This window comes from Dipodomys merriami, unplaced genomic scaffold, assembly GCF_024711535.1.
Source record: "Dipodomys merriami isolate MVZ:Mamm:240054 unplaced genomic scaffold, mDipMer1.0.p SCAF_1, whole genome shotgun sequence".
Classification (NCBI taxonomy): domain Eukaryota; kingdom Metazoa; phylum Chordata; class Mammalia; order Rodentia; family Heteromyidae; genus Dipodomys; species Dipodomys merriami.
This window is the reverse complement of record NW_027202270.1, coordinates 131853331-131878970: the sequence shown is the minus strand read 5'-3', so window position 1 is coordinate 131878970 and position 25640 is coordinate 131853331. Positions and strand designations below refer to the sequence as shown.

The following is a 25640-nucleotide window of genomic DNA, read 5'->3' as shown; positions in this document are numbered from 1 at the left end:
CTCCACCCTCCATGGTAGCACCTGCGCAGTAGGTGAGGCAGGCACCGCCCACTTCCTGCCCCCAAAGATATAAAAGGGGCCTCCAAGGAGCTCCATCGCGCCATTTTCTCCCTTCCTTGTCAGCTCTGCTGGCAATAAATCTTTTTCTTCTACTTGACAAGTCCGCGTGGTCTTTTGGGTTACTTTCTTTGGGGTTGCTTTCTGCCTAGGTTACATTTTTCTTCAAATACCGAGCTGTTTTGTTTCTCTGGGCTGTTGTTAGGGCTCTGTAGTGATCAGAGCTTGGTGTTATGGCCCCTCAGCAGTGCTCTTTTTACTTAGAGTTGCTTTTTCTGTTTGGGATCTTTTGTGCCTACATATGAATTTTTTGATTGATTTTTTTTTCTAATTCTGTGAGGAATGATAATGGGATTTTGATAAGGTATTGCGTTGAATCTGTAGATTGCCTTGGACAGTATGCTCAGTTTTACAATGTCATTTCTGCCAATCCATGAACATGGAAATTCTTTCCATCTTCTGCTATCTTCTTCAATTTCTTTCAAGATTTTGCAGTTTTTCTTGTAGATGTCTGTCAGTTTCTTAGTTAATATGTAGGTATTTTATTGTTTCTGAGGCTACTGTAAATGAGATTATTTCCCAGATTTCTTTCTCAACCTGTTTATTGTTGGTAGATAGAAAGGCTACTAAGTTTTGAGTATTGATTTTTGTATCCTGCTACATTTCTAAAGGAAATGATCAGTTTTAGAAGTTATTTGGCAAAAGTCTATATCTGCAAATAGGGATAACTTGATGTCTTTCCCTATTTGAATTCCTTTTATTTCTTCTGTCTTATTGCTCAGGCTAGGAATTCTAGTACCATATTAAACAAGAGTGGAGAGAGTGGATGTTCCTGACCTTAGGGGAAATTATTTCAGTTTAAGTTCAGGTATGTTCCTCTTCTTCCTCCCTCTCCTTTTCTTTTTTATGCTGGTACTAGAGCTAGAACTCAGGGCCTTGCACGCTTGCTTGCTCAGCTTTTTTACTTGCAGCTGGCACTTTTTTTTATACCTCAACTTCTCATTTTCTTCTGGTTATTTGGAGATAGGAGTCTTGCCTATTTGTCTGCCCAGACTGGCTCTGAACCAAGCTTCTCAGATCTCATTTCCTGAAAGGTATTATAGGCATGAGCCACTGGTACCCTGCTAGTTGTGTTCCTTCCAGTCCTAATCTGATCAGGGTATGTTGTATGCATATATGGACGTGTCACACTGAAACCCCCTTATACAATTACAATTGATGATAATAAAAACTGTGGGAGAAAAAGGAATTTTTAAAGAATTACATAGTACCTCAGTTATTATGTATTTTTCGTTATGATCCTAAACATTGTGTATATTTTTATGACTGACTTTTGAAGTTGCTATCTCTGGCTTTTCTTTCATATCCCCCTGATCTCTGACTTTTCTTTTTAGGTAACTTATGCTGCCAGAGATGCCCAGATCTCAGTGGCTCTCTTTCTCCATCTTCTTGGATACCCTTTCTCCAGGAATTCACCAGTAGAAGGAAACAGTGACTGTATCAGTTGGAAAAATGTCTTGGAGAAATGCCAGAATATGGTAGACGTCCCATTTCGAAGCAAAGCATTTAGCAGATTAGGAGAAGAAGTTAATGGGGAAACAACAGAGTTTCAGCAGAAGCCAAGAAATAAAAAGTCTAAGACTGATGAAATGGTGCCAGGAAACCACCAGTGGAGAGACCCCAGGAAGCACAAAAGAAAGCCCCTGGGAGTGGGCTATTCTGCCAGGTAACTGAGTAGTTCTCTGATAATGAAGAGTCAGGGGCCCAGCTCTACAATGGCTCATGGATACAGTTTGGGTCGGATAGTGGAGATCCTCAGGAGTTATCCTTAATTTCCTTGCCTTTAGGATCTGTTTTTTGGGTTTGGGTTTGGGGTTGGGGGTTTTTTTCTGGACGTGGGACCTAACTCTTGGCCTGGGCACTGTCCCTCAGCTCTTCAGCTCAAGGCTAGTGCTCTACCACTTGAGCCACAGCGCCACTTCTGGCTTTTTTTATGTGCTGCTGAGAAACCCAGGGCCTCATGCATGCAAGGAAGCACTCTATCACTGAGCCACCTTCCCAGCCCCTCCCTGCCTTTAAGATCATTTGATTTCATTTGTTTTGTTGGTGGTGGAAGGGCTTGAACTCTGGGCCTGTGTGTGTTCCCTGAGCTCTTCCACTCAAGGTTGAGTGTTTTACTACTTGAGCCACAGCACCACTTTCGGTTTTCTGATGGTTTATTGGAGATAAGAGTCTCATGGACTTTCCTGTCTGGCTTTCAACCATGATCCTCAGATCTCAGCCTCCTGAGTAGCATGAGCCACCAGCGCCTGGCTCTTAGGGACATTTGAAATCTCCTTTATTTTGTCTATTTTTCTTCTTTCTCAGTTTAACTTTTCTCTTTGACAATTAAAATGGAAGTGAGGAGAGCTTAGCCTAGCTTTGTCACCTGCTCCTTGACCTGTAATTTTTTCACTTGCAAACAGAGGTATAAGTATTATTCCTTGGTTGCTTCAGAATAGCATGAAAACAACATGAAGTACCTTATGTTTTTCAGAAGAAATCAGATTTCTTTTTTATTCAGAATGCTACTCAGCTCTAAGCCAATGTTTTTCTCTAGCCAATGAGGATTTTCTTGTACAACTTACATATTTGTTATAGGAGGCTGACTAGTAAGTACTTGGGAGTGGAAGTTTGATCCTTTTAGCAAGGTGCCTTTAGAAAGTGCATAATTAAATTGAAAGAAGTATTGCTTGTAAGCCAGAAGTAAATCCATATGGCCCTCAGTACTTTATCTTGAACTTTAAAAGTTTTAGTTTGCTTTATTTAATCTAGTGATACAAGTTTATTTTGTTGCTCTGTTCCTATTTGTGTCTACCGCAGAGCTATATAAATACTACCCAACTCATTCCTTAATGTTCTAGTTCATAAGTATAAAAATTGGCAGCATCAACTAGTTCATTTCTATGCTTCCTAGCTGTTTGTTACCCTGTTGGGTTTTTCTTTTCTTTTTCTTGTTTTGTGTGTGTGTGTGTGTGTGTGTGTGTGTGTGTGTGTGTGTGTATGTATGTGTGTGTGTGTGTGTGTGTGTGTGAGAGAGAGAGAGAGAGAGAGAGAGAGAAAGAGAGAGAGTGAGTGAGTGTTGAGGGGCTTGAACTCTTTTTCACTTTCAGCTAATGCTCTACCACTTTGAGCCACAGCTTCACATCCAGTTTTCTGGTAAACTAATTGGAGACAAAGATTTCATGGATTTTTTTTTTCTGTCAGTCGTGGGGCTTGAACTCTGGGCCTGGGCACTGTCCCTCAGCTCTTCAGCTCAAGGCGAGCGCTCTACCACTTGAGCTACCGCGCCACTTCTGGTTTTCTGGTGGTTTATTGGAGATAGGAGTCTCACGGTCTCTCCTGCCCGGGCTGGCTTTGAACTGCGATCCTCAGATCTCAGCCTCCTGAGTAGCTAGGATTACAGGCGTGAGCCACCAGCGCCCCGCTATTTCATGGATTTTTCTAATCTGGTATGTCTGTCTCTAGCACTGAGAATAGTTCAAGTCATTCAGAAGAAAGAATGAGAAGGCAACAAGTATCTTGACCAGTAGTCAAGTCCTAAAGTGCCCAATTCCTAAAGGCATTTTGCTACAGGGTCCAGATTTCCATCCCATGTACTGACAGAGGAGTAAGTCACACAGGAAAACTCTCATTGGCTAGAGAAAAACATTGGCTTAGAACTAGTATCATTCTAGATACACAAGAAATCTGATTTTCAATGTGAGATTTCTCTTTCTCTTCCCTGCAGAAAATCACCTCTTTATGATAACTGCTTTCTTCATGCTCCTGATGGACAGCCCCTCTGCACTTGTGATAGAAGAAAAGCTCAGTGGTACCTGGACAAAGGGATTGGAGGTGTGAGATTCAGCTGTCATAATTTAGCTCTAATTAGGTGCATATGAGTACTGGTGGGAGTGGGACTAGGTAGAGGGTGGGTAGACAGGAAGCAGGCAGAAAGACCCTGAAGTGTGTGGGTCTGAGTAGTCACAGCCCCACTCTGTTAGTCTGTGCTAGAACACAACAGACTGTAGTAAAGATGATGCTTCTTGGTGGGCGGAAGAACAGCCCAACACTGATTTCTTATCTTTTCCCTAAGAGCTGGTGAGTGAAGACCCTTTTGTGGTCAGGCTACAGTTTGAACCTGCAGGAAGACCTGAATCCCCAGGAGACTATTACTTGATGGTTAAGGAGAACCTCTGTGTAGTGTGCGGCAAGACAGACTCCTACATTCGGTGAGTGTGGTGTTAGGCTGCCCTTGTTTTCTGCCTTAGGTGGAAGTTGCCGGTGTAACCAAGTCCAGAGCCCCTCAAGGGCCTTGCTTGGATCTGCACACTGTGGCTAAAAGGCTTAACCCTAGGGTGTCCTAGATTCTCCAGGAGCTTCTCCAGCAGCTCCTATCCCTATTGACCAATGACCAGTGCTTAGTCACTGGAATATAGTACTATTTTCAGTAACCATTAACCACTGAGAAAGTGATTTTCTCCTGCTCATAAGAACTGAAGACCACTTCCTTCAGAAACGATGTCCTTATAATCTTCCCTAAGGCTTCAAACTTTCTCAGAGGCTTCTCCTTTACATCAGGTGAGGCTGCCTATTGGGCACGAGTTCATTCGCTCCTTCTTCCCTCTTTCCTTTCCCTTCTTCCTTCTCTCCTTCCCTATCTCCTTCCCTTCCTCCTTTACTCCCTCTTTTTCTTTTTTTATATCTGTTTGAGATTGTGTCTCATTATGTTGCCTGGAATGGCCTCAGACTCACAGTCCAAGGACTGCTTCCACCCTTGGCTGTAGTAATTCACTTTCCTCCTTTCTCCTCGTTCAAAGCAAGACAAATAGTTCTTGCTGCTAAAAATATTTTGCTGAGAGCTTAGTTCTCTAGAAAATAATGATAGGCCTTGGTAAAGCAGGGAAATGGTGTCAGAACAAGCGATTCCTCAGATGAAGAAAGTTGGCTTGCTCAGGCCCCTTAGCCTTTTTTTTTTTTTTTTTAAGAGAATTGTTTTTCAAAGGCCAGTAGAGAGTATTATCATTTTTCTGGGGCTTTCTGGAATCACAGCTTCTTTCAAAGGTTGTTGTTAACCTGTATATGCCCAGCCCTCCTCAATTGAAGCCTGACAGCAGACAATCTGTACTTACTTTAAAGGAGAGGAGAGCCTAAAGCACAGGCAAGTAATAAAGCAATAGGTAGGAGTCTAAGGGCATAGTTAAGGCTGAGAGAAAAATATGTACTATTACTTTAATGGAATCTCTTTTGGATTGTGGTGCCCAAAGCTTTTCAGTCATGTTTAGGCTCAGGTCTGTCTCCCAGGAGCCTTCTGGCTCCACATGTGCTGCATGCCATATGCTAATAAGCACTGCTTCTTCTAGGAAGAATGTTATTCCACATGAGTACCGGAAGCACTTCCCCATTGAGATGAAAGACCACAATTCCCATGATGTGCTGCTGCTCTGTACCTCCTGCCATGCTATCTCCAACTACTATGACAACCATCTGAAGCAGCAGCTGGCCAAGGAGTTCCAGGCCCCCATTGGTTCTGAGGAGGGCTTACGTTTGCTGGAGGATTCTGAGCGCCGGCAGGTGCGTTCTGGGGCCAGGGCTCTGCTCAATGCTGAGAGCCTGCCTGCACATCGGAAGGAAGAGCTGCTACAAGCACTCAGAGAATTTTATAGCACAGACACCATCACAGATGAGATGCTTCAAGAGGCTGCCAGCTTGGAGACAAGGTACAACCTACTGTTCTGGTCACAGAAGGGATTGAGGAATAACCCTGTGATATTAACCCTTACTACTTTGTGACAATGCCTGCCAGGGACAAGCACTTGCCACTTATGTACTGCTTACTAGCACAGTGTCTAGTAGTTTATGATACCACAGGGGTGGAACAAAATAGTCTCTTTGAGAATTTCCTTATCATAGAGAATTGTCTTGTGTGAAGTATGTTATCGGTTATTGACCCTTTTGGTCCAGTCTTTTTCATGGCTTGAGAGTTCAGTGCAGTGGAATTACGCCTGTAAATGTTATGCAGAGGAAAGTCCTGAAGTCCATACAGAAGCTAAAAATCATTAGTTCAGTAATACTCCAATACCTTTGAAAATCCTTATGAAGTAGAGTACAAGTCATATTGTGTTTCTAACCCTGTACACAGGTTTGTGAGATTTTTGTCTAATGCAGTCACATTTCCTATCTCACCTGCACTCCAGGGTCTTGGACCATTGAATGGAATAAGCAGAGTTGCTTTGTCCTGAGGGTTCCTGAATAACTTTTGATAAGTACAAGATCAACATTCTAGCCAGGCACTCCAGGCTCATGCCTGTAATCCTAGCTACTCAAGAGGATGAGATCTGAGGATTGAGGTTCAAAGCCAGCCCGAGCAGGAAAGTCCATGAGACTCTTATCTCGAATTAACCACCAGAAAACCCTAAGTGGTGCTGTGGCTTAAGTGGTAGAGCACTATCTTTAGCTGAAGAGCTCAGGGACAGTGCCCAGGCCCAGCGTTCAAGCCCCATGACCAACAACAACAACAACAACATGACCAACATTCTTCACCCACCATCTGCCAGACAGTAGGGCATCACTACTGGGGCTGAGCATTATGCACAGCCTTTCTATAAGCAGAACTCATTGCGCCCTCCCCCCTTCTGCTGGCTTGTGAACCATATGTCTAAACTAGAGCGAGGGAGAAGGAGAGAGAAAAGAAAGATGTTATGAGACCCTCAAAGTTACCAGCCCATCACTTCCCATTTCTGTGTGGCCTGTAGTATTTGAAGCTGTCTGTGAGACTCTGTGTATTTATCTCCCTCAGATCCTTTGCACTTCATGTCTTGGCAGGATTTCCAATGAAAATTATGTTCCTCACGGGCTGAAGGTGGTGCAGAGGCACAGCCAGGGTGGGCTGCGCTCCCTCATGCAATTGGAGAGCCGCTGGCGACAGCATTTCCTGGACTCCATGCAGCCCAAGCATCTACCCCAGCAGTGGTCAGTGGACCACAACCATCAGAAGCTGCTCCGTAAATATGGAGAGGATCTTCCCATCAAGCTGTCGTGATTTTGGCTTTCTGCCTAGGTCAGGGAAGGTGGAGTCAAGGTGGAAAAGTCATCCCTTCCTGTTTTAACACATCATCAGTGGTCAAAGCCTGGGTAACACACAAAAGTTCTAACCTACACAAATCCCAGGGTACTTCTGATGGAGCAGGGCTGTCATTTTAAAGCAGCTTGTGGTTTTGTATTTTAACTGGGAAGTATCAGTATTCTTTTTTTTTCCTCTTTCCTCTTTTATTTTTGTAGATGATAAGGCTTGGCCTTTGTTTTTATTCTCCTTTTTCGGTTTTCTCTCTGAAAAAGGAAAATGAAGACTTAAAATGACTTGTTGGGACTATGAGAAGATATTTGTTATTGTTTTCTGTTGATTTATCTCACTGTGTTGGTTTATCTCTGATGGGGGCTGTCCAGTATTATCAGTCCAGTCAGGTTAGGAGGGAGAAAATGTTCTACTTGATATTGAAAAAGTGACCAAGGAGTCAAATTCATTTTCCTAGTTCAACCTCATAGTTCTCATTTCCCATAACTTATCTAGTTTGGCTCCATCCCACCTTGATTGTTTCCATTTGTTTCATGTAATTGAAAATACTCCCCTTTGCACATATGGGACCAAAGCAGTGACTTTCTACATTGTGCTTCCACTCTAACACTGGGGAAATCCTTTTATAAAAATAAGCCTTCAGCCTTGTGTAGGGGGTAGGGGGCAGACAGAAGCACACACCATCTCTCAGGAGAGCATTGATACATTGCATGCTTTTTCTCATGCTATTTGTTGCCTGTTTATTACACTTCTGCCCAGACCATAAGCTTTTCAGAATAATCATTTTCTGAGAGGAAGATTATCTTTTCTCAGACTTAGTATCAGCTCCCCTTAGTGTTCTATGCTCCATTAGGTTTTCACTATTAGACTTTCACTATTCTCAGCACTTAATTTACTCCCAGAGCCTGTTGGACAGGTTGTAGTATGAGGATGTCACTTCATCTGAAGCCTGGGACATCAAGATTAATATTAAGCATTTAAAGACTCATGTTTTATCTTTTAAAATGTTAAGCGACTACTTCGACAATGAAATCAATTTACTAGTGACTAGTATTTTCTAAACTATTAGGAAGACTTCCTTCTTTTGCAGGATCTTAACAAGTTAAAAAATGAATTTTGTGGTCAGAATCCAACAATAACTCTATTTTGGAATTGTGCACAAGTTCGTGATAATTTGACATTAATAAATAAAACTACTTGTAAGCACAAGGCTCATTGATTGAAAATGTGAAACTTTCTTTGTAACTTTATAAAAGCAGTAAGTATTCTTAGGTAAGGAGCTATTAGTCCAACAGGTCCCTTCCTTGCGACAGAGCCTCGGTATGTGTGCCTGGCTACACACACATGGTATGCTGCTGATTCTGCAGCCACCCAACCCATCTGCACATCCTGCCTTCTTGGGGAGAAAAAAAATCTGCTTAAGATTCAAATCTACATAGCTGAAAAGGATGAGATCCTAGGTGACGGTCTAGATTTTTCTACTCTGCTGCTGCTCTGTTTCACTGAGCCTTGCAGGAACTTTACTGGTTTCCGGTTGGCACAATAACCAGTACACTTCAGTTGTCCTTGTAGATATTTTTCATGTCTTCGTATGAGGACTGAGGGATGAGAAAAATCAGCCTCTGAAAGTGATTCAGAATCAGCCATACAAATTTTGAAACAGGTCACAAGTTGTGTTTGGTAACCGCATACAAAAATTGCCTAGACTTCCTCTGCTCTTTACCCACCCTGTATTTGTCCTTAAACAGGCATTTCAGAGACTTAAAGTAGAAATCCTTGAGAACAATATGAGCCACTCAGAAATGTAGGAAATGTGCTCAATGTAGGAAGTTATCATGGGCCTATGGAACCATGGAGATAGAAGGAAGCAAAGTACTTGGGCATGGTACTTGTCAGACTTGCCACAAGATGGCACTCAGAGATTAATTTTTATATTCATTTTTGAGAATTAGGCAAAAAGAATAAAAATCCTTATATCTAGAACAGAGATAAACTTGCTAATATACTTAATAATTTTCTTGTCTGTCTTTCTCTTTTTTTTTTTTTTAAGTCAGTCATGGAGCTTGAATTCAGAGCCTGGGTGCTGTCCCTGAGCTCTTTTGCTCAAGGCTAGCTCTCTACCATTTGAGCCACAGCTCTACTACCAGTTTTCTGGTGGTTAACTGGAGAAAAGGGTCTCATGGACTTTTCTAATTTTGAACTGTGATTCTCAGATCTCAATCTCCTGAATATCTTGGATTACAGGTATAAGCCACCAGCATCCAGCTAATAATTTTCTCTCTCTAAATAATATATATCTGGGGCTGGGAGGGTGGCTCAGTGGTAGAGCACTTGCCTTGCATGCCTGAGGCCCTGGGTTCAATTCCCCAGCACCACATAAGCAAAAAGAAAAAAATCCCGAAGTGGCACTGTGGCTCAAGTGGTAGAGCGCTAGCCTTGAGCTGAAGAGCTGATGGACAGTGCCCAGGCCCAGAGTTCAGGCCCCACGACCGGACCCCCCCCCAAAAAAAAAATATCTATATGATATAAATTATACATAAATGTTATATGATATACTGTATAATTAGAATATTATACTATTATATAGTAAAATAATATATAGTATAATATTATGTGTTTATATAATTTAAACAAAATTGAAGGGAAAGCATATGTAGATTGATATTTTAATTTTTCTTCATCACAGTGTCATAAGTAATTTAATACGTCCTTAAATTTTTGAAAATAATTTCTAGTACCTCTGCCTTCCTTTAGTTATCCATTCCCACTCTTGAGAATTTTGATTGTTTTGGATCTTTTGTTGTAACCAGTGATACTGTGTTGAACTTTCTGTGTATACCTCTTTGATTATATCCTGGTAATTTTTAGGGCAAAATCCCAACAACTGGACTGTGAGGAGAGGTTCTCACTGTGAGTACAAATGATATCTCACCTTTAAGAGTACATGTTAGGGGGGCTGGGGATGTGGCTTACTCGTAGAATGCTTGCCTAGCATGCATGAAGCCCTGGGTTTGATTCCTCAGTACCACATAAACAGAAAAAGCTGGAAGTGGCTCTGTGGCTCAAGTGGTAGAGTGCTAGCCTTGAGCACAGAGAAGCTCAGGGACAGTGCCCAGGCCCTGAGTTCAAGCCTCAGGACTGCCCCCTAACCCCCCAAAAAAGAAGAGTACATGTTAGGGATATCTCTCTTTGGTCATAAGCATTGACTAAGCTTCCATATGTATCACTGTGAGACATTATCATGGCAGGGCCTCTGAGTTTCTTCTCTGCTTCCTTTCTTACATCCTTTGTTGTTGTTGTTGTTGGTGGTGGTGGTGGTACTATGGCTTTAACTCAGGGCCTTGTGTTCTTTCTCAGCTTTTCCACTCACAATTGGCACTATTAACACTTGAAGCATACCTCCACTTCCAGGTTTTTGCTGATTATATAGTCAAAGGATCTCAGATTTTTCTGCCTAGGCTAGCTTTAAACCTTGACTCCTGCCTATAATCCTAGCTACTCAGGAGGCTGAGATGTGAGGATCATGGTTTGAAGGGAAAAAAGTCCCTGTGAGACTCTTATCTCCAATTAACCATTCAAAAACTGGAAGTGGCGCTGTGGCTTAAATGGTAGACCACTAGCCTTGAGCACACAGAAGCTCAGAGATACCACCCAGGGATTGGGTTCATGCCCCACAACCACTGCCACCAGCAAAAAATCCTTGGAGCTCAGCTCCTGAGTCACTAGTATTATAGGTATGAATTATTGACATTCTGTTATCTATTCTTTATTGTCATGTGTCCCCCAAGTCCCCTCCTGCAATGTTTTTCTGGAAACTTTTTTTTTTTTGTCAGTCATGGGGCTTGAACTCTGGGCCTGGGCACTGTCCTTTAGCTCTTCAGCTCAGGGTGAGAGCTCTATCACTTGAGCCACAGGGCCACTTCTGGCTTTTTTTCTTCTTCTTTCTGGTAGTTAATTGGAGATAAGAGCCTCACAGACTCTCCTGTCCAGGCTGGCTTTGAACCATAATCCTCAGATCTCAGCCTCCTGAGTAGCTAGGATTACAAGTACAAGCCACTGGCACCTTGCTTAGAAAATACTTTTACTTGTAGATTTTTCTTCTAAAATAAAGGTTACAGATAGCTTTTTTCTTTTGCTTTTTGATTCTAGTCCTGGGACTTCAACTCAGGACCTGAGCTCTGTCCCTGAGCTTCTTTTGTTCAAGGCTAGCATTCTACCACTTGAGCCACAGCTCCACTTCCAAACTAGACAAGAGTCTCACAGACTTTCCTGCCTGACTGGCTTTGAACCATGATTCTCAGATCTCAGCCTCCTGAATAGCTAGAATTATAGGCATGAGCCACTGGTGCCCAGCTATACATAGCTTTAGAAAAAAAAATAGATAAGCAATTAATGGTGTGCCATCCTAAAGTGAATGAGACACATATTCAGGGATTTGTGAGCAGCAACAAATGTGCAGCCATAAGTTACTTATTCTTATCCATGTCACGGACAGATGAAATGACAAAATGTGTTCTGTTGAAATAAAGCCATTTTAATCCCTTGTTCTTGACTTCTTAGAAACCCAGTAGGCAAAAAGAGCTTTGGGTCAGCTTCCTGTTCCATTCTTAGTTGGGATCCCAGATTTGACTGCTATGTCTGGAGTTTTCTTTCATTTGTTTTCCTTTTTCCTTTTTTTTTCTTATGTCTTATCCTTATGAAAGGTAATTTTTTCTAAAAGAAGTATGTAATTAACTGTGATATATTTGAACTAAATCCTGCTTTTCTGATAATGACTTTTCTATTATAAGATGATCATTTTACAGAATGTAATCCCTTCAGGAATTCAGTGAATATCAAGTTTTCTCTGGAAAGATGAGCTAAAAAGAGGTCATAAGAGTGATCCCTGCTGACTAACTCTTGCTCTGAATAACATAAAAATAATATATAGACTCTCAAATACTTTCATTTCAGAATGAAGCTATACTTTTTAGGTAGCCACCGAGTTTCGCATCATGTTGGAGCCCAGAGGTTTTGCCTTCTCCGTCCTGGGACAATTTTGCATCTGGTGCTGGAGCAGTGCTGACAGCAGCCCACTGTTCTGACATGGGCCACACTCACCTGCTGTTCACTCTCTCTGCTCACTCTCTTAGGATATACCACACTCCTTAAATGCCAGTGGGTATTTTGGGAACCTCTAGACCATGGTCCCTTCTAACCAGCTTCATCAGTGACCATCTTTGGTTGGAGTTTTCTAGACATTGTATTCCAAATAGATCATCATTCAGGAGTTAACAGTTGACTTTCTTACAGGGAATGTATTCCTGCTTAGCCCAGGCAGGCTCTGAATCACAGTTCTGAGATCTCAGACTCCTAGGTCGCTAGAATTATAGGCATAAGCCATCAGTACCTGACTTCAGAATATTCTTTCTTTTTCCAATCAAACTTATTTTTGTTGTTGTTGTTTTGTTGTTGTTGTTGCACTGTGGGAGTGCGGGGTGCAGAATATTCTTTTTTTTTAACGTATAATTTCTATTTTATTCATTTTTGTTTTTCCTAGAAGACAGCTTTTCTGAAGTCTGGAAGTATCCAGCTCCTTACGCTGGGTTTGGTGGAGGTCGTGGAGCAGCACCAACAGGTCTAAATCAGGGTGGGGGTATTTGGTCTTTCTGGGCTTTACGAGATCGATTCCTGACCACCTTGCTGTAAATGGCACAACTCAGGCAGTAATGGAGCTTTACATAGCCCTTGGGAAGCACATAAGCGTCAAAGACACTTGCTTCGGAAATGTCTCTGATGGCCATGGCCTCTACTGTGTTCCGAATGACAAACTTCTTAATGGCCTTGTCCTTGGGCACTCATGGGGTGCAGTTTGTGCAACAAATAGGCTGCACATGGCTGTGGCTCTTTTTAGCTTGACCGTTGTTCCTTCTTTTTTTCGTCATCTTGGAAGCGAGGGCCAGAGAGCCAGAATATTCTTGAGTTGGTATCATTACTTACATTCTGCTTCTCAAAGCCCTTCTCAGGTTGCAACACACCAGGGCAGAGTTGAGATTCTGACTATTGAGGCCATCCAAGTATCTAAGTCCTAATAAGAATCGGAAATTTGAACTTAGTAATAAGATAAAAGGACTGAGAATAACGAGAGAGTGGAGCATGGGTACTTTTAAGGAGATATATTTATTTGATTTTTTTTTTTTTTTGTATCTAGTTTATCGTGTCTAGGAGGTTCAGAGAGGAGGGGGTTGATGACCTCAGCTCTGCTTCTATTCACCATCTATATGTCGTTGGACTAGTCACATACTTTTTTTTTTTTCTTCTGTAAAACCCATTAGAGTGGACATTTGAATTAGATGTGTTGCAGGGGCCCTCTGAGCCTAGTATTCTTCAATACATACCATTACTTTTCTTATGTCTTAGGTCTTAGATAAGGGCTTGCTTTGTAGCCTAGGCTGGCTTTGAACCCTACCCTCCTGCTTAAGGTTCCTGAGTTCTAGGATGACAGATGTGTGCCACCACAGACATGTAGCCAGCACTTCTTTTTTTTTTTTTTTTTTTTTTTTGCTAGTCCTGGGGCTTGAACTCAGGGCCTGAGCTTCTTTTGCTTACCACTTGAGCCACAGCATCACTTCCAGCTTTTTCTGTTTATATGGTACGGAGGAATTGAACCCAAGCCTTTGTGCATGCTAGGCAAGCACTCTACCACTAAGTCACATTCCCAGCCCCCCAGCACTTCTTTATGTTGTACTTTCCCTAGAGTACTGTGCCATTCCCCACCCCTTCCCCCCCCCCCCCGCCCACACACACCTCCAACCCTGGGAATGCACACTGCATGGAAGGCAGAGGAAGGAAGGAAGGAAGCAGATATCTCATCATGTCCTCCTGGGCTCCTTGACTAAGGAGACCCCTGAGGTCAAAATGCCTTGCTCAGACAAGAGAGAAAAGAAAGCTTTAGCCATATTGCCAGTGCTATAAAGCATATTGCCAGTGTTGATTGTTGAATGGAAATGATGCAAGCATACTGAGCATTGTAGATAGAAAGGGTTGGGGTGGGGGGAGGGGGGCAGATTTTCTCATTTGAAGGATAAGAGAAATCAAGTGTATGGAGAATTGAACAGAATTGGATACTTTATTTGCTTGTTTATTATGCAAGCTTGAATTATGGGCCTTGAATTCAGGACCTAGATGTTGTCCTTTGTTGTTTTTTTTCTTTTTTCCAGTCCTGGGGCTTGAACTAAGAACCTGGGCACTGTCCTGAGTTTCTTTTGCTCAAATCCTCCAGCACTCTATCACTTGAGCCATGGCACCACTTCCGGATTTTTCTGTTTATGTGGTACTGAGGAATCGAACCCAGGGCTTCATGCAGGCTAGGCAAGAACTACCACTAAGCCACATTCCCAACCATTGTTTTCTCTCTCTCTCTCTCTCTCTCTCTCTCTCTCTCTCTCTCTCTCAGGGCTAGCACTCTTCCACTTGAGCTACTCTTCCCCTTCTATCTTTTGTTGGTGGTGGTGGTAGTTGGCTTGAACTTAGGGCCTGGCCACTGTCCCTGATTTTTTTCACTCAAGGCTAGAACTCTCCAACTTTGAGCCACAACTCCAATTTTTCTGGTGGTTAATTGGAGATGAAGTCTTACAGACTTTTCTGTCCAGGCTGGCTTTGAATCTCAATCCTCAGATCTCAGCCTCCAGAGTAGCTAGGATTATAGGCATGAGCCATCAGAACCTAGCCACATTTTTTGAGTACCTAGGATTGTAGACATGAGCCACTGACAGCCAGCATAGAATTAGGTGCTTTTTAAAAAATTAAACCATGGGCTGGGAATGTGGCTTAGTGGTAGAGTGCTTGTCTAGTATGTGCTTGTCTAGTATGTATGAAGCCCTGGGTTCAATTCTTCAGTACCACATAAACAGGAAAAGCCAGAAGTGGCGCTATGGCTCAAATGGTAGAGTGCTAACCTTTTTTTTGGGTCCAGTTGTGGGGCCTGAACTCTGGGCCTGGGCACTGTCCCTCAGCTTTTCAGCTCAAGGCTACCACTCTACCACTTGAGCCACAGCGCCACTTCCAGCTTTTTTTCTTTTTGCTTATGTGGTGCTGGGGAATCAAACCCAAGGCCTCATGCATGCAAGGCAAGCGCTCTACCACTGAGCCACCTTCCCAGCCCTAGAGTGCTAACCTTGAGCAAAAGAAGCTCTGAATTGAAGTCCCAAGACTGACCAAAAAAACCCAAAACCAGTAAGTAAAAAATTATTATTATTATTGTCACAAGCTGGGATCCTAGCTACTCAGGAGGCTGAGATCTGAAGATTGTGGTTTGAAGCCAGCCTGGGCAGAAGTCTTTGCCACTCTTATCTTCAATAAACTACTCAAAAAAAGCTGGAAGTGGTGCTGTGGCTCAAGTGGTAGAGCTCTAGCCTTGATCATAAAGAGGCTCCAGGACAGTGCCCTGAGTTCAAGCCCAGGACTGACTCCCCCCCCCCCCAAAAAAAATAAAACCAAGAACAAGAAAAAGAAAAAAAAATGTCAAAACTGTTGAGAACATGTGAGGCATCCAGAGAGTTTACTTCATTGTTCTATATTTTCAAATCCTCTATGTAACTTACAGGGAGCCTGAGAAGTCTCTGGAGTCTGTCTGGTATCACCTTGCTTAGCCTTGGACTTTTCCTATTCACCTTTGCCTTTCCTGGCCATTGCCTAGACAGACATGCAAAATGTAAGGACTGGGCCTTTTAGTAACTACAGAAAAAACATCTATCCCCTGTGATCTGGTAGAAAATACATCTTCTGTCTGTCCATGTGTACTTTCAGTCCCAAAGAGAAAATGCTGGCTTTTCTTTGTGTAACATAGATTTGTATCAATGTGATAAGATTGGAGCTCTTCATAATCACCTAGATGTAGACACAGCTCCAAGTTTCTTCTAATTTTTGGATGTTTTCCTTATCCTAGAAAACGCAGCCAGCTAAACAAAAAGAAGGCTCAAGTACACTTCTCCCCTGTCTCCAGATCATCTGTAACTGTATCTAGAGTTCTGACATATATCCTATAGAGCAGTCAACTGACTCAGTTCCCTTGAAGTCAAGGTGGGAATGTTTGGCCCTGGAGGTCTGGTAGGCTTGAGCTATAGCACATATGGATTCCTTTGAGTTCTTGGATAACAATGAGCACAACTAAAGTTGGCTCGGAAAAGGGACAGAAAATGACTTGGGGTTAGTTTTTCTTTTTAAAACTTTATACAAGCATAGAGTTGGCTGCCGTCCCCCTTGAAATGATCAGCCAAGCCTGACCTTGGCCAAGGTTTTGCCTCATCTCCTCGGCATTTCAGAATAGAGTTGCGTTTCTGCCATGGAATGCTTAACCGAAAGCACATGCTGTCGTGGTGTTCTCCAAAGAGCAAGTTTTTGCAAAAAGTCTGCATGGTGTTTTCTCAAAGCAACAACTGTCTCTGAACCACCAACCCAGCCCACCTTTAAACAGTAATCCTTTAGGTTTTTTGTGGGCTTTTAAAAAATTGAAGCTGGACAATGGTGGCTCACGCCACCAATGGTGGCTACTCGGGAGGCTGAGATCTGAGGATCAATGTTCAAAGCCATCCTGTGCAGAAAAGAGAGACTTGTTGCCAATTAACCACCAGAAAAAACAAATGTGGTGCTATAGCTCAAAGTGGTAGAGCACTATCCTTGAGCAAAAAAGCTCAGGGACAGTACCTAGGTCCTGAGTTTAAGCCCCACAACCAACAAAAGAGAAAGGAAAAGAAAAACAACAACAAAAAACGGGGCTGGGAAGGTGGCTCAGTGGTAGAGTGCTTGCCTCGCGTGCATGAGGCCCTGGGTGCGATTACTCAGCACCACATAAATGGAAAAACCCGGATGTGTCAGCACTGTGGCTCAAGTGGTAGAGTGCTAGCCTTGATTTGAAGAGTTGAAGGATAGCACCAAGACCCAGAGTTCAAGCTCCACTACCACCAAAAAAAAAAAACCTTTATTGAAGTGTAGAATAGTTAATGCATTGTACATGTATGCATAAGAGGATAGCTAGAGGGGCTGGGAATGTGGCTTAGTGGTAGAGTGCTTGCTTAGTATGCATGGGTTTGACTCCTCAGTACTTCATAAACAGAAAAAGCTAGAACTGGCGCTGTGGCTCAAGAGGTAGAGTGCACGAGCCACCAGCACCTGGCAGCTAGATAAATTTTGATAAATGTATACACCTGTATAGCCACTAAGAGTTGGTGGTTCATACCTATAATCCCAGCTCAGGAGGCTGAGGCAGGAGGATTGCAACACTGATGACAACTTGAGCAACTTAGTAAGGCCCTAACTTTAAAATAATAATAATAATAAAAAGATCCACTTGGCACCAGTGGCTCATGCTGATAATACTGGCTACTCAGGAGGCTGAGATCTGAGGATCGTGGTTCAAAGCCAGCCTGGGCAGGAAGATCCATGAAACTCTTATCACTAATTAACTACCAAAAAGTAGCAGAACTATGCTTAAAGTTGCAAAAAAGCTCAGGAACAGCACCCAGGCCCTGAGTTCTAACCTTAGGACTGGCACAAAATATATAAATAGGTTGGTAGTAAAGAACTTGTGTAGCATGCTTAAGGCCTAAGGTTCCATTCCAAGTACTGAAGAAAGAAAAGGATGAGGGTTTTATATTAAATGAAATACCTATTCTTATGATGGACTTCTGGGGATTGGAAGACTGAATATTTAGCTGGGCAAATTACTCTAAAATAGTAAGTTTGGTGGCCTGAGACCAGGCAGACCCACATCTAACTGACCTGGTTACTTATTGTAAAGCTTCATAAAGTTTGATTTTAATAAGCTGATTTTTTAAAAATAGGTTGGATGTATACATACTTACAGAATCATTAATATATATATATATATATATATATAATGAAATCTCCTTCCTTGAAAGTAATCAGTGTAATTATTATTTGCATATTGTACATCTTTCATAGAAAACTTGTATGTGGTTTGATTTTTAAATTCCAAATTTCTTCTCTGGTTATTAACCAGTACTATGTTGCATACCCTTACTAGGCTCTACTTTATAGCAGTATGATCACACAGTCTCAGATTCCACACAGCACTTCAACTCTGTCTCTGTCAGCTGGCTTAAAAGTCCATGTCTTACCCAGGGAACGGTGGCTCCTTAAGAGACTAAGATCTGAGGATTGTGGATCAGAGCCAACCGGGCCAGGAAAGTCCTTTAGACCCTTACCTCCAATTAACCATCAAAAAGCCAGAAGTAGAGCTGTGGCTTAAGTGGTAGCACTAGCCTTGAGCAAAAAAACGCAGAGAGTGCAAAAAAGAAAAAGATAAAACAGTCCATGTCTCATAGGATTGGCTACAAATTCATAATGGTTGAAGCTAGGTTGTTCATACTTATTATCAGTAGCTTCTGCAACACAACCATCTGCTTTTTTGTTGTTGTTGAAGTGATGCTTAATTGCAATCCAAAAGCAAATTATAGGTGCATCTCTAGACAGAAACTCCCTCCTTGCCATTCAAACCTCACCTTTGGAATTCCATATTTACAAACATGAACGACAATTATTACTTTTTTTTGTCGGTTGTGGGGCTTGAACTCTGGGTCTGGGCGCTGTCCCTCAGCTCTTCAGCTCAAGGCTAGTGCTCTACCACTTGAGCCACAGCGCCACTTCCAGCTTTTCCTGTGATTAACTAGAGGAGGTAAGAGTCTCATGGACTTTCCTGCCCCGGCTGGTTTTGGACTGTGATCCTCAGATCTCGGCCTCCTGAGTAGCTAAGATTACAGGCATAAGATACTGGTGCCAGGCTGTAATCTATGTTTTTAAGCATATAAATCTCTTGCAGGACAGAGAACTTTTATTCAGCCTTATTGAATGGTATTTACACAAATTATGGGCTCAAGAGCCCAGGAAAGAAGGTTCTGGCATCCCAACCCTTGACACAGGAGGGGAAACAAGCTTTTCACATGTGGCTTTCTGTGACTACTTCTAGCTCTGTGACAGGTAGCTAGGAATCAGGTCCTTAGAACTTCCCAGAGGTAAGCTAGGTGCTGGTGGCTTATACCTATAATCCTTGGTACTCAGGAGGCTGAGATGTGAGGATCACTGTTCAAAGCCAGCCTGGGCAGGAAAGTCTGTGAAACTCTTTATCCCCAATTAACCACCAGAAAACAAAAACAAAAAAATAAACAACCAAAAAACCAGGAAGTGGCACTGTGGCTCAAGTGGTAGAGTGCTAGCCTTGAGGTGAAGAGCTCAGGGATAGGGCCCAGGCCCAGAGTTCAAGCCCCATGACTGACTGCCCTCCTCCCCCCCCAAAAAAAGAACTTCCCAAAGATACACAGTCCAGGGAAAGGAGTGTGGTGTTTTAAAACCCATAGGGTTCCTTTTACCCTGGATGCCCTTTCCTGCTTTCCCCTTTGTCCTGCTGAGGTCTAATTGGTGGTTGGGCAGCCTCTCTGAGCATCGTCTTAGAACAGCTGCCATGCTTGAGCAGCATCTGCTTTCTGACAAGCTTGAAGACAAGATGAAGATAGTCTGAGTTTGGGGACTGTTCAGTATGCTAGCAGATGGGTGGTCTGGTGGCCTGGAGTTGAATGGAAGGAGGGGTCCTTCAGGAAGAGAGGAGGGATCTCTCGTCATCTCAGCCTGTGATCTGTACAGGGTCCGAATGCTGGACTGGTTCCCTCTGCCTTTGGCTCTAGTCTTTTCTGGGCAGGAAAACAGAATGAGGCAAAATGCCTGGTATGTTTTAAATAGATTCTGCTTGCTGCAGCCAATGAGCCCAACAGCTTGGAAGGTGAGTGACCCTTCCAGAGAGATTTATGTTGCGCCAGTGCTTTTGCCTTCAGTGCCTTGAATGCTGGCCACCTCAAAGCCTCCTGCCCTCCTCTCTGACCTAACTCCACTAATGTTAACTGTCCTGTTGCTACTCTCTGCATGGTTTATCTTAAAGGCCTTTCTGGCTCTAGTGATGGTTATACTTTTTATTGGTTTTCACTCTCTGCTTTTTCTTTCCCTGAAGCTAGCTGTCTTTCCTCATGCTTTGTATCTTCTCATCTCTTGGAGTCTCTTGTCCACTCTACTAAGTACACATCTCTGTCTGTTTCTGCCAGTCTGACTCTATCATGGCTTCACAACTGCCCTCTTGGCTCACACTCCCACAGCCTTTTGGGGAACAGCTCAGACTCTCCTGGGCTTGTGTGCAGTTGGGGAGGCAGGCACACTGCCCACTGCAGTGTTGGGACACTGAAGCCAGCAATCTGAGATCACACACAGTGCTCCAGTACTTCCAGGGTTCCCAAGATGACATGGGCAGCATGCCAAACCCTGTTCAAAAGGTTCCTTTTAGTAGATAAAGCCTTAGGACTGCAGAAGACCAGTGTGGCTTTTCCCCACCCTGCCACACAGACCACTGATAAGACCTAAGTAATTTTCAGAATATTTTAACTTTGGTCCCTGGCAAGAAGTAATGTGAAGGAAGGAAGCTAATGTTTTTTAATTTCCTAGTGGGCAGTTGGCTGTGTTGATTCTAGAAAGCAGCAGGGTATGGGGATGTGAACAAGCTGAAGCAGTCTGCCTTGAACAGGGTCAGCTATGGGCCTGCAACAGCTCCAGCCTGGACACAGACATCCATGGTGGCAGCGAACAGTGACTAAGCCAAGGAAAGGGAGTCAGAAATCACTGAGTGGTGGTGGCAAGGGGCATGAAAGTGATGGTGCCATCCAAGATTACAGTTGGAAAAGAGGTGAGGCAGAAGAGAAAGGTCAGTAGCTAGGCTGTAATCCTAGCTACTCAGGCTGAGGTCTGAGGATCATGAGTCAAAGCCAGCCTAGGCAAGAAAGTCTGTGAGACTCTTATCTCCAATAAACCGCCAGGAAAAAAAGCCAGAAGTGGCACTGTGGCCCAAGTGGTAGAGCGCTCACTCACCTTGAACTGAAGAGTGCAGGGACAGGGCCCAGGCCCATGACTTACCAAAGAGAGAGGGGGGCGGGTGTGGTCAGATAGGAGCTTGAGAACAGATAGGTACAGATAGGTGATAGAGAACAGCTGATGGGGAATAGTTACAGGGGAGAGAGGGAAGCAAGGGGAATGGGACCTGGCTGGAGATGCAGCCAGGCTCTGCAGAGTGGAATAAGAGATAAAAGGGAATCTTGGTGGCCCTTCTTTCCCACTCATCTCATATATATATATATATATATATATATATATCATATATATATCATATATATAATATATATCATACACACACACACACACACACGCCTGACCTGTGTTGCATTGCAGCACAAACACATCAGAAAGGGGCCATCTGTTTCTGAAAAGGAGTGGCAAGGGCTGGAAAATGTGAGACTGGATGTACTTCCGCCTTTGCTGGCCTCTGGCCTTTGCCCAGCCAGTCATTGGAGGTAGGAAAGGGAGCCTTCTATTGGAGCACCCTGGGTGGAGTTCCTGTGTACTTGACAGCCTGCAGCGTTTCTGGAGATGGGTAGCCAGCCACAGCAGACCTCTGTCAGCCAGGAGTGCAAGGCTGTTGGCTAACTTCGGTGGAGAGTGGGGTTTGTCTTAGGCAGGGCCTGGAATGGTAGAGGCAGCTCCAGCGTGACCCCAGCTCCATCACTGGGCTTCTCTCTCATACTGAGCTGCACAGAAGTCCATGATAGAAGAAAAAGAGATCTTTTTTCGTGTGTGTGTGTGTGTGTGTGTGCGTGCGCACGCGCACACGCACGTGCTGTTCCTGGGCTTGAACTTAGGGTTTGTGCACTGTCCCTTAAGCTTTTGCGCTCAAGGCTAGAGCTCTGCCACTTGGAGTCGCAGGGTCATTTCTGGCTTTTTGGTAGTTAATTGGAGATAAAAGTCTCATGGACTTTTATACCTCAGCTGGCTTTAAACTTTGATCTTCAGAACTCAGCCTCCTGCATAGCTAGGATTACAGGCATGAGCCACTAATGCTTAGCTAACCTTTTTCATTTTTTATTTTTTGGTCACTCATGGGGCTTGAACTCAGGACCTGGGTGCTATTCCTGAGTTCTTTTGCTCAAGGTTAGTGCTCTACCACTTGAGCCACAGTGACGCTTCTGGTTTTTCAGAGTGTTTTTTGGAGATAAGAGTCTCATAGACTTTCCTGCCCGGGCTAGCTCTGAACTGAGATCTCAGCCTCCTGGATAGCTAGGATTACAGGCGCGAGCCACTGGTGCCCGACAACTTTTTTCTTTATCTATCTATCTATCTATCTATCTATCTATCTATCTATCTATCTATCTATCTATCTATCTATCTATCATCTATCTATCTATCTATCTATCTATCTATCTATCTATCTATCTATCTATCTATCTATGGTTTGTTGTGGGGCCTGACGCTGTCCCTCAGCTCTTCAGCTCAAGGCTAATGCTCTATCACTTAGGCCACAGTGCCACTTCTGTTTTTTTCTGTTCATGTGATGCTGAGGAATCGAACCCAGGGCCTCTTGCGTGCAAGGCAAGCATTCTACCACTGAGCTACCTTCTCAGCCTTCGTAATTTATTTTTATGAGATGAGGTAATAAATGACCTAGAATTCAAATGGTACAAAAGAATAAACAACGACAGTATCTCTGTTGCTCCAGTTCTCATGCCCTCCTGGGAGTCATCCCTGGATATACCAATTTCTAGTACCTTCTTCCAGCTTCTCCTTTTTAGGTTGCTGTAATCTGGAAGGTCTCAGATTATTTTTTTTCTGGTACTGGGCTTGAATTGAGGGTCTTGGTACTGTCCCTGTGCCTTTTTGTGCACAGGCTAATGCTCTACCACTTGAGCACAGTGCCACTTTCAGCTTTTTCTGAGTAATTCACTAGAGATAAGTGTCTCATGAATCTTCCTGCCCAGGCTGGCTTTGAGCAATGATCCTTAGATCTCAGCTTTCTGAGTATCTAGGATTCTAGGTGTGAGCCACTGGTGCCTGGCTTCAAATTCTGCATCAGGTAGAACATCTTAAATTGTTTGGATATCTGTGTATATGAGTAATGTGCTGAGACAGAATAACAATAAAATTATATTCTAGTTTATTATCACTAATTCTTGCTTGGATAGAGAATGGTTTAAAATATTAAAAGAAGGGCTGGGAATGTAGTTTAGTAGTAGAGTGCTTGCCTAGCATGCCTAAGGCCTGGATTCAATTTCTCAATACCACATAAACAGAAAAATCCAGGAATGGTGCTGTGGCTCAAGTGGTAGAGTGCTAGCCTTGACCAAAAACAAAAAACAAAAAACAAAAAAAACCCTCAGGGACAGTGCCCAGGCCCTGAGTTCAAGCCTCAGGATTGACACACACACAAAAAATAAAACAAGTAAATAGATTCCTAAAATGTTAACCTTAGTAAAAGCCTTCCAAGAATGTTTACCCCAAAATCTGAGGTTCAGATAGGTGGCTTGTCCAGGGTCACTAGCCTGGGCTAGTACACCTGGGAGTACAACTCAGGTTTCCTGCCTCCATATCCTTCCATTTTTCAGTATTAGTCTTGGTAGAGAGATGTTACTCAGAGGTGGAAGAAAAGACAAATTACTAGCCATCAGTTGAGAAATGTTCTCTAGTGGATAAATATGTGTCCAATAGAAGTGAGTAATACCAGGAAAAACCTGAAATCAAATTCCAGTTGAAGTATAGACCTCACACAGCATAAACACACACACACATAACCACACACACACACACACACACACACATAACCACACACACACACACACACACACACACACACACACACACACACACGAGGTACTGGGAGAGAACAGCTATGACAATCAGTGGGCAAAAATCTATTGTCTGGCTCTTTTACTGGACCCCAGGCTGAGATGAGGGACCATGCAGAGGTGTGAGTGACAGCACAGTGATATCTGCGAAGGACTGAAGGACCGTGGCCCTCTCAGCTTCTGTCATGGTGGGAAGCAGAGACAGGCAGAAGAGAGACATGTCAACTTAGGCTAAGAGGACAACCTGTGTGGACACAGGGCAGAGATGCAGGGGGGGGGGGAGATGGGGAGGTGTCTGACTTCCCTCAGAGCACTGCCACCACTGGCTCAGGAGCACTTTGACAGCCCATCTATTTACCATCACCTATGAGGCGAAAAATGCTTCGAGATTTATACACTGATAAAATGGCAGGGTGCTTTTTAAAAATCCTTTCTGCTTTGGCATCAGCTCCAGACACTGAACAATTTGTGTCCAAGGCAGATTGATGGGCCTTTTGATGGCTTCAGAGGGTGGCTTCAGTGAGAAGGGACATGTACAACTGTAAATGCTGGCTGTAAAACCCTCAATTGCTTTGAAATGGTAAATTTCCAGGCAATGTGGATCTGGTGTTACACGCCTCCTGCATTAACAGCTTTTTCTTCCTGTTCAATTATTTTGACTGGTAAGGGAGTACAAATTATATTTCAAAATATATAGATGGATATTCTCAGCCTGGCTGAGTGCTCCAAACTATATACCATTTCTTGGAATGGTCCCTTAATTTCCACTTCCTAATTTCACAGAAAATAGAGGGATCAGCCAGGTACCAGTGGCTCGCACCTGTAATCTTAGCTACTCAGGGAGGCTGAGATCTAAGGATTGTGGCTTGACCCAACCCCAGGTGCTATCCTTGAGCAAAAGCACTCAAGGACAGCACCCAGGTCCTGGGGTCAAGGCCCAGAACCATTGACAAAAAAGAAAAAAATGAAGGGGTCAGGGTTAGAGGTGTGGCTCAGTTGGTAGAGCGCTAGCCAATGAGTGAAAGTGAAGGTCTGAGTTTGAATCCCATTCTCAGACCTAAAAAAAATCAGAAAAGAGGCTGAGAAGTTGGCTCAGTGGTAGAGTGCTTTCCTCCCATGCATGAGGTCCTGGGTTTGATTCCTCAGCACCACATAAGCAGAAAAAAGCTGGGAGTGGTGCTGTGGCTCAAGTGGTAGAGCGCTAGCCTTGAGCTGAAGAGCTGAGGGACAGCGCCCAGGCCCAGAGTTCAGGCCCCATGACCGGACCCCCCTCCCCCCCAAAAAAAAGAGTCTCATGGACTTTTCTGCCTGGTCTGGCTTTGAATTGAGATTTTCAAATCTCAGCCTCCTTAGTAGCTAGGATTACAGGTGTGAGCCACCACTGCCCAGCTTCACTAACCTTTATAATGATCATATCACACTTTTTTTTTTTTTGTCGGTTGTGGGGCTTGAACTCTGGGCCTGGGAGCTGTCCCTCAGCTCTTCAGCTCAAGCCGAGCCCTCTACTGCTTGAACTACAATGCCACTTCCGGTTTTCTAGTGTTTTTTATTGGAGATAAGAGTCTCACAAACTTCCCTGCCCTGGCTGGCTTTGAACCGTGATCCTAAAATCTCAGCCTCCTGAGTAGCTAGGATTATAGGCGTGAGCTACCAGTGCCCGGCTCATATCACACTTTTAAAAAATTTGGATGGTTATTCTTGACTTACCTGAACAATGAAGGATGAGTATCTAGTAAAGACATAAAAGACATCTGTTAACATCTTGGTCCATGGCTACCCCTGCA

General features: G+C 43.5%; 1 protein-coding gene across 1 annotated transcript in view; it reads left to right on the top strand.

Moving 5' to 3' along the window:
- Positions 1-8372, top strand: part of Exd2 (exonuclease 3'-5' domain containing 2) — a 35714-nt gene extending 27342 nt beyond the window's left edge. Inside the window, exons 5-9 of the mRNA XM_070031392.1 lie at positions 1452-1783; positions 3827-3933; positions 4175-4310; positions 5442-5798; positions 6904-8372. Coding sequence (XP_069887493.1) covers positions 1452-1783; positions 3827-3933; positions 4175-4310; positions 5442-5798; positions 6904-7120 — 1149 coding nt within the window. The 3' untranslated portion in view covers positions 7121-8372. The remainder of the gene's footprint in view (positions 1-1451; positions 1784-3826; positions 3934-4174; positions 4311-5441; positions 5799-6903) is intronic.
- Positions 8373-25640: the final 17268 nt, after the last annotated feature.